Below are 15314 nucleotides of genomic sequence, written 5' to 3'. Positions count from 1 at the left end.
GAGGGAAAAGATCAGCTATAGGAAAGCATATTACCAGCGACATAGTTGCAGGAGGCTGACTTGACCAAGCACCCATTGATCCAGCAATGCATGCAATAGAAAACAAAATTAAGTACTACTCAAATACAACTGACAACAACAAATCAGCTAGCTGCATATTATATTTTCTAGCTCTTCGGCTCCTGACATTATGTATGAAATGCTTGAGCCCTTGCGCAGAATAAAGCTTACATTTTGCATAGCAGAAAGGCATGATTCTTTGCCTCAGTTATTTTTTCACATCATGATTAGTGGCAATCAATATTAAACAGTAAAGGAAAATATTCACATTGTTCACAGTGACAAATACAGTATCAAGTTTGAAAGAAATACAAAGAAATCACCTAGAGAAAACTCACATACTTACATAAGCAACCTATACCACTAATGAAAACATCCAATAACACTTAGAGCAAAACGTTGGTTATAATTAGCAGTTATTCAGTCAGATTGTCCCAATATTTCTGGATTGGTCTTCAGATGAAAAATCACCTTTTACTCCTAATGTAGCAACTTGACTGCAGCTTCTCCATACATTTCACCATCTCTACAACTTGACTGCCTGGTGATGTTTGACAGCTTCCAACTCTTGGAAGTGTGATATATTTTATATTAATATACCTTATTATTTTTTAGAAGAAAATAATATTTATTTAGGTGATGTACAAGAAACAAGGGAATACTCTCTAAGGATAAAAATACTTTCCCAATACTACTCTTCATCTTGCCCACAACTCATCTGTTTCCCCTTCTGTTCTCGAGGGCAAAAGATACTGCCATGGATAATTGGACATGGGCCGAATTCTGGAGGCCGGCCGGCCCATTTACAATGAGAAGTCTGGCTTTCCGTTTAAGCCCACCGAGATATCTCTCCCGGCCCGTTCCGCTCAGGCGTTTTTTAACGAAATTTGTATCTGTTTAGAATAGAAATCGTGTGTCAATACAAGATAGCAGTCGTAGCCGATTTTGAGTGTGTTTCTCTCCGGAAGCCTTCTGTTATCAGAGTTTGTTTCGGAATACAAATCGCTAGTTTTTCTCCCGAGACGAAACTAACCGTGTCTCTCTCCTCTCTCCCTCTTCGTCGACGCCTCCACTAATGCAAGCCCTAAACCTCGCAAATTACCCCTAATTTTTTTTAACCTAATCGATGCGGAAACCGCGAATTAGTTTTTGCACCTGATCGATGCGGAAACCGACGCCGTACGTCTCCCTCCATGACGTCGTCGCCTTCGATTTCGTCGACGGCGACGTCCCCTTCGACGACCTCGTCGACGGCGAGGGGCTGTGCTGCCCCGACGACCCGTTTGAGGAGGTCATGAGATGCCTCTCGGCGGTGGACGACCCTTTCTTGGCGGCGTTCAAGCTTGATTGCTCGCCGCCGACGCCCGCGGCCGACGCCGACGTGGACTCCAGGAGCGAGGAGCACATGCACGCCGACGTTGGCGGCGGGCTGGACTTGCAGAGAGCAGTAGGCGGCGGCGATGAGAAGGCGGGCACGCCGAGCACCGTCGACGACGTTCCGTGGCTCCAAGCTTCGGCTGTGGCGAGGAAGCCGCGCCGCGCACCCGCCGCCGTACGCAAGAGGGTCTGGTCACTGGTATCCCCCCAGCTGGCCACCGCCGCCGCCGCCGCCGTCGACAACAGCCGCGACGAAGTTTCCAGCGGCGGCGGCGGCGGAGGAGAAGGAGGAGAACACTGCTCGCGCCCCGCCAAGCGGCGGCGCAAATGCGGCGAGGAGAAGAGGTGCGGCCACTGCCAGACGACGGAGACGCCGCAGTGGCGGGTGGGGCCGGACGGGCCGAGCACGCTGTGCAACGCGTGCGGCATCCGGTACAGGATTGACCACCTGCTGCCGGAGTACCGGCCGTCGACGAGCCCCGGCTTCGGGAGCGACGGGTACTCCAACCGCCACAGGAAGGTGGTGAAGCTCAGGGAGAAGAAGAGGAAGAAGGCCATGCTGGCCGCCACCGCAACGGCGCTAACTTCTGGGCCTGTGTGAAACTGTGCATACATCTGGCTAGTTGTGAATTGTTTTTCTAGAGAGAGTTTTTTTTTACCAGCCTTTATATCCAACCACTCATAACCTTAAGTTACTATTCAGTTCACTGTAATTACCGAGTTACATGCCCTTTCGCAGTTGTTGTGAGTTGTGTGACATGCTGTTATAGCGAGGAGATGACAGTCGATTAATTTGCATTGGTTCTGATTTTACAAATCAATGGAGTTTTATTCACTTGTCCCCTCTTTCAAAAAGAATATTGGCCAAAATAGTATTATACTTATTTCCTCCGTTCCAATATAAACCAATCTCGTACTAGAATGTGATACATTTTATCCTAAGATAAACTAACATCTGTACTAAAATGTGATACATCATAGTACAACGAATCTGAACATAGCTTCATACTAGGATGTGACAAAGTCTGGATATACTCTATATACTAATTCATTATACTATAATGTGTGACATGCTAGCACGAGGTTGGTTTATTTTAGTGGAGTACGTGTCTGGTACATGGTATGATATGACGGTACTAAACTTGGATATACCAGGTTGATATAAAGGCACAAGTGGGTACGAAACCTGATACATGTGTGAATGATGAACCTGCTACATATGTAACAGGGTGTCACGTCCGAAAATTCACTAGTAATTTCCAAACTAATTTGTGCATAAAATCCTCGTCCAGAAATCAGCCGAGGTACACAAACTGACAATTTAATATACAAATCCATCATAATAATAACGTTACATACTTACAAAAGAAAAGAAAACAGCAGCGGAATTAACGGTCTAGCAATGGCTTCAGCTCCACTCCCACAGGCAGCTCAACTAGGGTATAAGCCAAACGTCTTCTCCTTCTGGATCCTTTTTCTTTAAAAGAGGTTTGATGATTATTGCAAGGATGAGCATATGACATACTCAACAAGCCACACAGCAAATATGCAAGTGCACAATGATACCAAAGGATGGCATAATATAGGGTTCATTTGCAAAAGCAGCATTTAGCAAACATTTAAGAGTAATAAAACAGTAGAGTACTTTAATCATTAATTTTAATCAATACTGAACAACACGCCCATGCTGCTCAGGCCCAACCATTCTGAACAACCATACCCGGCTGTACAGATCTAACTCCAAACCAGGAGCTAAGCAAATTATTACCAGTTATAACATCCATAATTATTATGAGAGGTGTGAGACTAATCACGAAAAACATTACTCAACCCGCCCATAACCGCGGGCATGGCTATTCGAATAGTTTTACTCTGGCCAGAGGTGCACCACTGTACCCACAAGACACAGCCTCAACATCATGTCTACCATGCGTCGCGATACTGGAAAGTACCCGAATAGAGGCTATGACAATATCCCCTGCACAACACAACTCACCACAGCGCACCATTCCTGGATCATAATCACCCCCTCTATAAATATAACCAGAGGCATGGACTCCCAGCGACCCCCACGGACTTCTCGCCACTTCTCAGTCTGGCACCCCGTAATGAATCATGCTATACAAAAGGTAAAGCCGTTGCCCACGCTGGCTTGTGGTTGGCACGGTTAATGTTTCACAACAGTAGCTCGCGAACCGGTCCTTAATTGTCATGAGCACGACCTTCAAAACCATGTGCTCACAACCCACCATTGTCAAGTTTTAGTTATCAATTAATTATCATAACACGATTAACCATCGTGAGCTACCATTAAATATAACCATAAGTGATAGTGTAACATTAGTTATCCCAATTATGTGATAATGTTTCTAAGCATGGCTAAGCAATTATATATATATATATATATATATATATATATATATATATATATATATATATATATATATATATATATATATATATATATAGCATTTAGCTGAACCAAACCAATATATAAGGTTCAAGCTAATCAATTTATTACCCAAGGTATCAAAGAATAGGGTATTCAATGCAAATTGGTCATAACAAAGGAATAGGTTCACACCACCCGGTGACATTCGAAAATAAATGCACAGTTAAAATAAATAGAGAATTTAAATATAGGATCAACATGCTCAAAGGATTGTGTTTAGAATCTGTGTGACCTGCCTTGCAATAATCGGTCTTCAATTAATCTTCCTGAACACTTCCGACGCACTCACGAACCTTCGCAACGACGGAAACGACAAGCTAACACGCAAAACGAAGAAAAAGACTAATAAAAACCTAATAAACAGTAAAAAACAAGCATAAACAGTACATGTGGATATTTTTAACATGTAGATCTCGATTTTAGATGAATTTAGCAACTTGAACCACTCGAATCCGAGTTATGATGATTTAGTTATGAATTTCCGAAGTTTAATCGATTTTCATCTAATAGAGAAAACTAAGAAAAAGGGATTAATGACGTCATCGCTGACATCATCAATGTCGACTCGACATCAGCGACGACCTCGCCGGCGCTAGAAGACTCGGCCGGACTTTTGGAGGGTACCTACGCGTAGAGGAGAACAACGCGATCTCACCGGTACTAACCACTGCGACGAACGACGACGGATGACGACCGGCGACGAGCTTCTATGGCGGCACGGTTCGGCTTGACGGCGGCGATGGCGCTTCGGTGGTCTTCGGCGGCTGCGAAGGGGCGGACGGGGTTCCTCTCCTCCGTGCGCACCCGACGGCGGCGACGGACGGCAGCGGCGACGGCTACCGCGGCAGCGCAACGCGGCCGGAGGATCGCCGGCAACGGCGGCGGCTCTACGGACGACGGGGGAGCTCGGGACTTGGGGCAAACGGAAGAGGACGACTAGGGGATGCTATTTATAGGCTTGGATTGAAGAGATCGGACTCCAACCGAGAGGATTTGAGCCGGAAAAACCGAGGGTTAGTTGGAGAGATAAACTCGAAAACGAATTCGATTCCGCGTTGATTTCTTCGGGATAAAGTCCGATTCTTGGGGGAAAAGATAGAGGAGGATAAGAGGAATATTTCCCCTCAACTAATTTTGCAAACGGAGCACGGGATGCGGCGGATTTGGTGGAGGAAGCGGCGTCGGCTAGAGCACAGGACGGCAGCTCGGGCTTCTGTCCAAGCTTGAAGATGAACAGTACACGGGGAGGCAAATTAGACTTTTCGTCTTGGGCTGGCTGAAAAACAAAGGAAAGAAAGAAAGAGAAGAGGGAGCTCGGCTAGGCCGACTTGGACTGCACAGCACGCGCGCGAGGGAGAGAGATGTTGGGCTGAAATCAGCCCAACGGCTTAGGAGAGGATTTAACAACTTTTTCCAATTAAAATAATCACTGAAATGGTCTTTGAATTGTTAAAAATACTTCCAATGCTCAAATAGTTTCAAGAAAAATCCTGAAAATACTTGGACACTCAAAGTACTTAAAAAAATTATAATCAGACCATTTAATGATTAATTCAATATGTGGATAATTACTGAAATGTTCTTTGTATGGTTAAAATTAGGAATTGAGCTCCGAAAAATCCGAGAATATTTCAGGGAGTATAATTAACCATGGAGAATTTAATAAAAATTAAATCCATCCATTATTTATATTTAGGAAATTTTATTTCCCACATTTAACTTCACTTGTAAATTAATGAACATTTAATATAAATTCTAATAATAATTTATTAAATAATTTATAAATCCTGAAACGAAAATCAGGATGTGACACAGGGCTAATACCTATCAGTACTACAATACTAGTTTTACCGGCGTCTTGTTGGCACATTTTTGTTGATTATGTTCCAACCATTTGGAGGAAATTCTAAGGGTGACGATAATGCGCGCTATGTATGGTCTGAATATACAGTGATGCCACGCCACCTGTGCACTCTAGTTGTACCCATCACCACCACCACCTTCCAACCCTAGCATGCGTGTGGGATAGGAAAAAAACAAAACAAAAAGCACAGTAATTGAAGTGGTGTGTTTCTCCAATACTATATGCTTGTCCAATCCGACGGGAATCAAAACATAAGAAAAAAGAGGATATGAAACCTTTGAAAGTGCCATAGGAAAAACAATGTAAAGTTTCTAAAGCGGTATATCTTGCTAGTTTTCGTAGAAAGGTGAAGCGTGTACGAATACAATTATATGGAAAGTTTTCTATGAATCAAAAAAGACGCATAGAAAAACTTTCATAGGGATTTGGATCCTATGAAAATTCTCTACCAATCATATGAATCAAAGGACCCTTTAGACTCATAGTGGCGCCCAAGAACTTAGGAATCGAACAGTAAGGCATAAAAAAGGCAACACCTTGGGTAGACTAAGACGGTTGAAGGGGACAATGACGTCTCGTACGATTTAGAGGATGGTGTAGGTCACGGGATCAATAAGAGTCACCATAGCTGCAGAGGTCAGTTGCCAATGTGCGGAAACCACGAGTGATGAGGGCGGCTATCTGGTGGTTCCACGAGAGCCATAACTCTAGGAATCCAAGGATGAGGAGCACCACTAGAGCATCAGCGAGGTCCTGCTCGGGGACATGGAAAGAGATGCTTGTTGGCACATTTCATATGCAAGATTCGAGGAGGCACCAAAAACCAATCCAAGTAGCAACACATGCATTTAGTGGAGCCGAAGGACATGTTGAACGAGAAAGCCATTAGTGACACCATGAAGGAGCACAACATGTTCCACGGCAGGGAACATATACCTCCGACCCAATAAGCTCCTTGCCCCTTAGCATCAAGTCTTGTTGGCGGTTGGAAAGGGAGCTGATGATGAATGTCGCACATGAAGGTGTAACGCGACACTAAACAAGTGTGTGGAGGAGTGGCGAGGTGTCTACAAGCTTGAGCGCTTGACAAGGCCATATAGAAAGAGCATGATGTTCCCAAACGACCAATCAGAGCAGCAATGTGCTAGTTTTGGTGAAGCCAAAGGATAGTCCAGCCGAGAAGACCATCAATAATACATGCGGATGCTATGGATATGATCTAGTTACCTAGCATTCCTGTTATTTTCAACCAAATGAAGTCATAGATGCTTACTTTCTTAAAAACAAAACTAGGCTTCAAATCTTCCTATCCACATATATAATATAGTTGTGTGCATGTGAAGGCCAAAAGAAATATTTGTGTTATCTAATTAAAACATAACCAGGTTTAGATAAAAGCGTGGTAAATCATTGTATCATTTAGCTATGAATTCATTTCACTTAAGTGATGGCAAGGTTATCGATCTATTGTCCGGCAAAGAGTATCAACTCTATCATAAATCCGATGCGAGATCTCACGAATTTAGAAAGTTAGTTTAGTTTCACGCGATTTTCCAGCTAAAGCTGAAACGAATTCAACCAAATTCGAGGAAAAAAAATAATTCCGAACAAATTTTGCTTTTCCTTTTTTATCTAAAGTTGCCCTATTCGAACAAATATGAAAAATTTGAGGGGGCAATTTGCAAGTTGGCACGCTCACCATCTCGACACCCGGAGGAGGAGGACCCCAACCACTGCCCTCGCAGACAGAGAGGAGAAGAGCGCCTCCTGCCTGCCGCTGCAGCCGCCCGCGACACGCTCCCCCCTCCCGAGATCTCCGCCGCTCGCCGCCGCAGATCCGCGCGGCGTGGACTCCGGCCCAGATCCCGGCGATGGCTGGGATGGAGGCCTTCGAGGCCTACTTCCGCCGCGCGGATTTGAACCAGGACGGCCGCATCAGCGGCCAGGAGGCCGTCGCCTTCTTCCAGGGCGCCAACCTGCCGCAGCAAGTCCTCGCCCAGGTTCGTCCCGACGACACCCCCCTCCTCCCTCGCCGCCGCCGCTGCTAATGGCCACTCTCCGATTGGGGAGAGAGTGCGCCCGATTTTAGGCGTGATCTCGGTGGTGGATGGTAGTAGCAGTAGTAGATCTCTCTCGCTCCCGCGAATTCGAATGAGTTGATGGTTGTTGGTGTCGGGACTTCGTGTGTTGCAGGTATGGATGCACGCCGACAAGAACAAGACCGGCTTCCTCGGCCGGCCGGAGTTCTTCAACGCGCTGCGCCTCGTCACCGTGGCGCAGAGCGGGCGTCAGCTCACGCCCGACATAGTGCAGTCGGCGCTGTATGGCCCTGCCGCTGCTAGAATTCCAGCTCCCAAGATAGCCGGCGGCGGGCAAGCTCCCCCGCAGATGGCTGCGGCGGGCGCTCCCAGGCCGCAGGTAAATGCCGCGGTGTCACCTGCTCCAGGGCAGGCTGGAGCTCCGCAGCCGCAGATGAATGTTGCTGGTGCTCCAAGGCCTCAGGGAAGTGGTATGATGCCGGGCTCTGCTCAAATTGGCGGTTCGCAGCAGGTGAACGCCGGAGCCGTGCCAAGACCCCAAGGGGTCAATTCTATGATGCCGGCTGCAAGTCAGGGTGGTGCTCTGCAGCCAACTCAGTTTGCAACGCAGAGGGGAATGCAATCACAGCCGCCTAGCATGGGGTTTAATCAACAGCCTCCTCCTTCGAGTACTGGTTTCATGAGGCCAACTCAGCCAGGAGCTCCAGCAGCATCACTTCAAGGCCAAGGACCCGGGATTAATCAAGTACCACTAGGAGGAGGCAGCATGGGAGCACCTGCTGGTTGGCGAGGAGGCAATGTTGGTTCCGTTGGAGGTCTCCCGCAAGCTACTCCAGGAGCAACTGCTCCACAACAAGCAACACCGGGTGGATTTGGTCTTACATTGTCTAGTACAATGGGCATGGCTCCCGGACAACAGGCACAAGGAACGCCTCCTTCGTCAATGCCACCACAAAGCAACAGTGCTGTATCAGCTCAAGATTCGAAAGCTTTGGTGCTGTCTGGAAATGGCTCTGCCAGTGGCTTAGGAGCAAGCAATGACATCTTCTCTGCTCTTACTCAGCCTAAGTCGAATGTATCCACACTTTCATTTCCGACGAGCATGGCTCCTAATTCATCCAGTTTTATGTCCACACCATCTGGCTCCCAGAACCTGTCGAATCTAGCTCAGTTTGGTTCTCAACAAGGTATTCCGACAGTGAGTTCTGGTGGCAGTCAACCTCAACAGACTCATCCCATCACAAAGCCGAGTGTTCCAGCACCAACTGTATCTGGTGTTTCTGCTGGAGTTTCTAATTCAGCTTCTCAATGGCCAAAAGTTACTCAGTCTGACATCCAGAAGTACACTAAAGTCTTTGCGGATGTTGATAGGGACAGAGATGGCAAAATAACTGGCGCGGAAGCTCGCACCCTGTTCCTCAGTTGGAGACTTCCAAGAGGTGGGATCTCATGACTAGCATTTAATTCTTCTAACTCCTAAGTATGCAAATGCTTGTTTCTGTCTGTAAGATACTCTAATTCCTTTCTTTTGTGAAGTTCTTGTACACATTTTCTGTTTTAGCTTATTGTTTTACGCTGATTTGTTATGTTTACTGCCATAATACTTGTGGTGTAGGTTATAATTTCGACTAATTCTATTTCTATGATAGTTTTCTTAAGATGCCAAACATATCCCCTTGGGATGGAGTTCTGTTGCAAACGTCTAATGCAAGTGATGTTCTTCTATAATTTTCAGAGATTCTGAAGCAAGTGTGGGACCTGTCTGACCAAGATAATGATGGCATGCTTTCTTTGAGAGAGTTTTGCATTGCTCTTTATTTGATGGAGAGGCACCGAGCTGGAACTCCTTTGCCTCCAGCACTTCCTGACTCTCTTAAATATGATGAGGTACTGCTGCGTGCAACAGGCTTGCCTTCAACAGCATACAACGGCCCGTCATGGCAACAAAATCAAGGTAAGTGATAATACTGGCTACCAGATTTCAATTATTATTTCATAACTTTGTCACAACATGATATCTTGTGTCTACCTCTCGTTGTGCTCTCTTCGCTCATAAGGTATTTTATGTTGGGCCAGGACTGCCACACAAGGGTCCTGGAGCAGCTGGGATGCCTGCTACTGGTGTGCGGCAACCTTTGCCACCACATTTGCAGGCACAGATGGATGGTGCTAACAGACCAGGGCAACCAAGACCTCACATGCCTGGTATGGATAACCATGCAGCACCTCAAGCAAATAAAGATGACGGAAGTGGAGCGAACTCAGCTGTGCAGGAGGATGCCCCTAAGAAGGTATTTGACCACTTCCTTAAATCCTGAACTGTCTGTACTGAACTGGTGATCTAAATATCAGTCCTGATCCACTTTGAGCAGGCTAATTCTTCAATGGTAAACAGCAGCTGATGCACATATATAATGGTTAAAGACATCTTATTATTCATTCAAGCAACCGCAACTCTATGATATATCCAAATAATACTTGCATACATAATTTAGCAATAGCTTTGTTGTAGCGGATGGTAGGGTTTGTTCACACGAGGAATCGTCCAATTGTTGAAGAAAGAAGCAAGCAATCTTTACTCTTATGAAAGTGGTGATTGGGGGTTATGGTGTGTTCGACACTCAATCCCCACTTAGATATTTTGTGATTGCAAACATGTAGGCATATGCATACTGTCTCAAAAGATTTTTACAAAGAAAAATGCTTATTTCCACACGAGTACACGCAGATGGTTGATCGGTATCATGTAGTCACATATACAATTTTTAGATTCCAGGATAGTTACTTATTTATTTATTTATTTATTTGCATTTATGCACTCTGAACCATTATGATCTGCTGCGACACATGGGAAAGATGCTAGTTTAACCATAGTAGCTAAATCAAGAGGCAAATACCACATATGATACAGAGTTATGTATGAACTTTCTGTTGGTAGTTGTTTATGAAAGAGTAAAGTGCATGGGCGGTCCCTAAACTTGTGTGGGTGTGTCAACTAGGTCCCTGAACTCTCAACATGAATTTTTGGGTCCCTCAATTTGTCTCGGGTGTCATGTAGGTCCAAATGGGTTCCAACCCACTCCGTGTGCTGACGTGGGATGACATAGTGGCACCTACATGTCAGTGGAACCCATATGTCAGCCACAACAAGAAAAAATTAAGAACATATTTTTTTCTCCTCTCTTTTTTCATTTATTTTTTCAAAATTAAAAACATCCTTTTCTTCTCTCTCTCCTCTCTTTTTAAATTTATTTTTTTCTATATGACTGACATGTGGATCCACTGACACGTAAGTGTCACTGTGACATGCCACATCATCTCATGGAGCGGGTTGGAGCCCGTTTGGACCTATATGACACTCATGACAAGTTTGGGGACCCAAAAAATTCATTTTGATAGTTTAGGGACCTAGATGATACATCCGTACAAGTTTAAGGACCGCCTGTGCACTTCACTCCTTATGAAATTATTTCATCCCCCACTAATGTCTTTATGAAATTCTGACTTTGTGCCATACAAGTTTCCATTCCATGCATTATTAAGTTGACTGATATATGCTGATACTCTGTTTCTTGGCACTCATCGATTGCAAGTTCAGGATAGCTTTTTTCTCTTGATTAAGTGATATTATTATCTTTTTGTACCTTCCATCCCAACTTCCTATAAATGACAGTTAGAGCCGTAAGTATTGCTTAATATATGTTATATTTTGCTCTTTTACGAACTTTGAAACAAATTGTCTTTTGTCTCTTTTGCATTGTGAAGGTTGAGGTGGAGAAGCAAGTCCTAGATTCCAGAGAGAAACTAGAATACTACCGTACAAAGATGCAAGATCTTGTAAGCACACTTGTAATCTCTTACTAGTTTTCATGTGCAAAATGATTTGGTTAATTAAAGTAATTCTGGCTTGTACATGTGCTGATTTTTTAAATGAACATAACTAGGTTGCTGAAAATTGATTTATTAATGTGATTTAGTTATCATTCCTTTATTTGTTTTGTCTTGTCGAAGGTTCTGTACAAAAGTCGGTGTGACAACAGGCTGAATGAAATCACAGAAAGGGCATCCTCTGATAAACGTGAGGTACAGAACATGCTTATTACTTTATCCCCTTTTGGGGCCGTTTGATCTTGCTTTTAAATATTTGGAAGCATGCAGGTGTTAGGAATCATTAATTTGTAACACACTGATGGGCGATTTTTATTTTAATTCAGGTGGAATCATTAGCTAAGAAGTATGAAGAGAAATACAAGCAAGTGGCAGAGTTAGCTTCCAAACTGGCAGTTGAAGAACATGCCTTCCGTGATGTTCAGGTTGCTCTGCGCTGCACCGCATAAAATTACCACTTGAATTTTTTGCTGCAATCTTCTTATCTCTTGTCTCTCTGTGTTGAATCAAAGTTGGTTGGTTTTTGTTCAGGAGAGGAAAGTTGAACTGCATGATGCATTAGTTAAAATGGTACAAGGTGGAAGTGTTGATGGTTTGCTTCAGGTATGTTCTAACTTTGTTAGGTACTTAGGTGTTGTCACCTATCTCTCTTGAATAACACTGTGCACTGTTCCACTGTTCCTAGGTTCGAGCTGATCGAATCCAATACCAATTAGAGGAGATGGAGAAAGCTTTTAGTGAACGGTGCAAGCACTTTGGACTGCAGTTCAAGCCATCTGCATCAGTTGAGCTTCCTTTTGGTACTACACTATCCAACTCCTGGCATGTTATCAGTAGAACAAAATACTGCCCTAGTGCAATTTCACTTCCTGCATTCTTCAGATACATAATCTGCGAGTTTGTCCTTGTTTGTTAGGTTGGGAACCTGGGAAGCAAGAGGGGGCAATTGAGTGGGATGAAGACTGGGACAAATTTGAGGATGAAGGTAAAATAACGCTTTCATGCCATCCTGCTTGATACTGTTATTGCTTAAGAATACTTGAAATGAATTGATTTCCTATTATATTGAAGTTGAAAACTTTGTTTATTCAATCCAAACCAGTAAGTAATTCTTGAATGATTTAAATGTCTGCCATTTATCTTCTCTGAGTTGTTGCTAATGGCAGCTATTTTGCATCTTAAATAATAAAGCATGACTGTGTTTATGACTATTATATAGTGTGTGGTACAACTTTTAAATGTAAATTATGTAGATAAAATTTACTCGGTATTCTTATCATTCTGTTGATTACCCACTGCTCATATTTAGGATAGCAGGGCAATCTGTTCAGTAACAAATGTTTCTCACTAGAACATTGATGGTATGGCAGTAAACATGTTTGGTAGTAAAGATAACACACATCTCAATCACATTAGCTTCATTCGTTCAGATTTAGTGTCTTCTACTTGGTCAACCTAATTCTCTCTTTTTTCAGTTTATCTGACTAAATCATATATTTTAACAGGGTTTGGTTTTGTAAAGGACAATGGTACAATTGTTGAAAACCCAGTTGCTTCTGAAAATGTGAAAGTGCCATCTCTCTGGAATGATATGGATGAGAGCCCTGTTGCATCTTCGAACGGTCACATCAAGGCTGAGAGACATTACAGAGCTGGTGATCATGCAGCTGAGAGTGACTTAGGGTATGATTTTGGTGAGGAATCTGTAAGGAGCCCCAGCAGTGCTGGAAGAAGTGCATCTGGAAGTCCATTTGTGTCTTCAAATTTTGCGATGCATGACTCATCTCCCAGCAAAAAGGAAACCTACAGGTACAAGTTTTCCCATTTTGGATAGTGCACAATTCTTATTCTATAATGTTTGACTTGCTACCTACATGATCACTAGAACTGAGATATGCCAGGCATAGTTTAATTGAACAGAATGGGCTGTATTTACAAATTTGAAACAAGTCAGCATGTTTCTCTGCAGTATAGTGCGGAGCCATCTGGTGCCACAACATGGGTCCACTTTCAGTATCCTATTCTAGTCCACTTGTAAATAGTTCATGTATTGCTCTGGCTATAAGCCTTCCATCTTGCGAGGCTGTGACAGTTTTCTCCAATGGATGGAAGCTTAGGGTTTCCTTAGTTCCATATGTTCCTAGCATGACTGCATGAGTCAAGATTATCCATAGGGTTTCTTTAGCAGCAGTCGATCATGATGGGTAGCTGGATACCATGTCGTTCACACATTAGATTTTCTGTACACCAGATTCCCTCACCTTATTTTAACAAAAGAAAATATAGTAGGAATGCATGATATTCAGCATTGTTTCGTACTTCCTAGAAATGCGTCTCCACGGTCTTTACACTGTATGAGTGCATGTGCTGACCGTTTGTGGAAAAGATTCTGTAGAATGCTCAATTGTGATCATACCTTAGATAGTATTGAACCATGTAATTTTAAATTTTGTCTTGTCACTTATTGTTATTTCTGTCACAGTGACCATGGTGGTTCTGAATCCATTTTTGGTGACAAATATGCCGATGAAACCTCCTGGAACTTTGATGACCAAGACACTGAATCTGTTTGGGGATCTAATGCAATGAACAACGTGAGTTACATAGCTTCTTTCCAGTTGTGGTTTCTGAGCATGTCAACCCCTTTTCTGTTTCTTATGAGCTGCATTGATACAGGAGTCTGACCATCATGGAAGTGCACACAACTCTTTCTTTGGGTCAGATGACTTCGGTGTAAATCCTGTTAGGGTGGGCTCTCCAAGTGGTGCCAGTACCTATGGAAAGAAGAAAAGTTCATTCTTTGATGATTCTGTTCCAAGTTCACCTGCATACACATCTGGATTCTCACCAAAATTCAGTGAAAGCCGCGATGATAGCTCCTCATATAACTTAGGAAGGTTCGATTCCTTCAGATCCCAGGAGAGCGGATTCTTCCCTCAGGAAAGTCGTTTTTCCAGGTTTGACTCCATAAACAACTCCAAAGGTGAGAATGTAACTGGATTCGATTCACCGAAAAGCTCAACAAATTTCGGTCGGTTTGATTCTTTTGATGATGCCGATCCATTTGGTTCAAGTGGACCCTTTAAAGCATCAGGTAGCAGGTCTCCCCCCAAATTCTGATACACCAGGGTACTATTTTTAGTGAATTCATTTGTCGATACAAGGCTGAATTCTTTTGAGGAAACTCCAACGCGTTGATGCAGTGGAACCTTTTTGAGTGGGAGGTTGGTCATTCACCTTGTGCGTTTTTCCTGTCCATTATACGGTACAAAGGGGACAGGTTTTGGTATATCCTTTGTATTTTGTAAAGTACACCGAGTTTGTTTTTGTTCATAGTTATCATATCTCTGGAACGGCTGCTGATCATCTGCTGTTTGCCATTTGTTTCTTGGTTTGTACCATACCAAATGTTACAGTTGGTTTACTAAACTCCCACCATTTTGTAAGAAACTGAGGACGATTTAGCATGTTTGCGATCTGTATGTGTAAAATCATTTTGGGATCAGCTTCGGCGTTTCTGTTGTGTCGAAGTCTGTTTTTTTCCCTGCTGTATTATCACGGCTTGTACACTGGAGTGGTTTCTTAGCATCATCCTAGTATCATTTAAGAGAGCTTGAACAGTTCTGCCTATGGT

At 43.6% G+C, this 15314-nt stretch overlaps 2 protein-coding genes across 2 annotated transcripts; both read left to right on the top strand.

Moving 5' to 3' along the window:
• The first annotated feature begins 1222 nt into the window (after window positions 1-1222).
• On the top strand, window positions 1223-2038 carry LOC107280264 (GATA transcription factor 6). The gene has a single exon (XM_015773956.1). It carries the CDS (start codon window positions 1223-1225, stop codon window positions 2036-2038), a length of 816 nt encoding a protein of 271 aa, XP_015629442.1.
• Window positions 2039-7434: 5396 nt separating this feature from the next.
• On the top strand, window positions 7435-15270 carry LOC4331503 (epidermal growth factor receptor substrate 15). The gene is made up of 13 exons (NM_001417174.1): window positions 7435-7753; window positions 7947-9231; window positions 9528-9746; window positions 9869-10083; window positions 11558-11629; window positions 11804-11875; window positions 12007-12105; window positions 12212-12283; window positions 12366-12480; window positions 12597-12665; window positions 13186-13489; window positions 14163-14274; window positions 14357-15270. Exons 1-13 carry the CDS (start codon window positions 7625-7627, stop codon window positions 14798-14800), a joined length of 3207 nt encoding a protein of 1068 aa, NP_001404103.1. The 5' UTR covers window positions 7435-7624; the 3' UTR covers window positions 14801-15270.
• The last annotated feature ends 44 nt before the right edge of the window (window positions 15271-15314 follow it).

The sequence above is a fragment of the Oryza sativa genome, chromosome 3 (assembly GCF_034140825.1).
Source record: "Oryza sativa Japonica Group chromosome 3, ASM3414082v1".
Lineage (NCBI taxonomy): Eukaryota > Viridiplantae > Streptophyta > Magnoliopsida > Poales > Poaceae > Oryza > Oryza sativa.
Note: the sequence above shows the minus strand (reverse complement) of the source record. Positions and strands in the feature narration are given on the sequence as shown.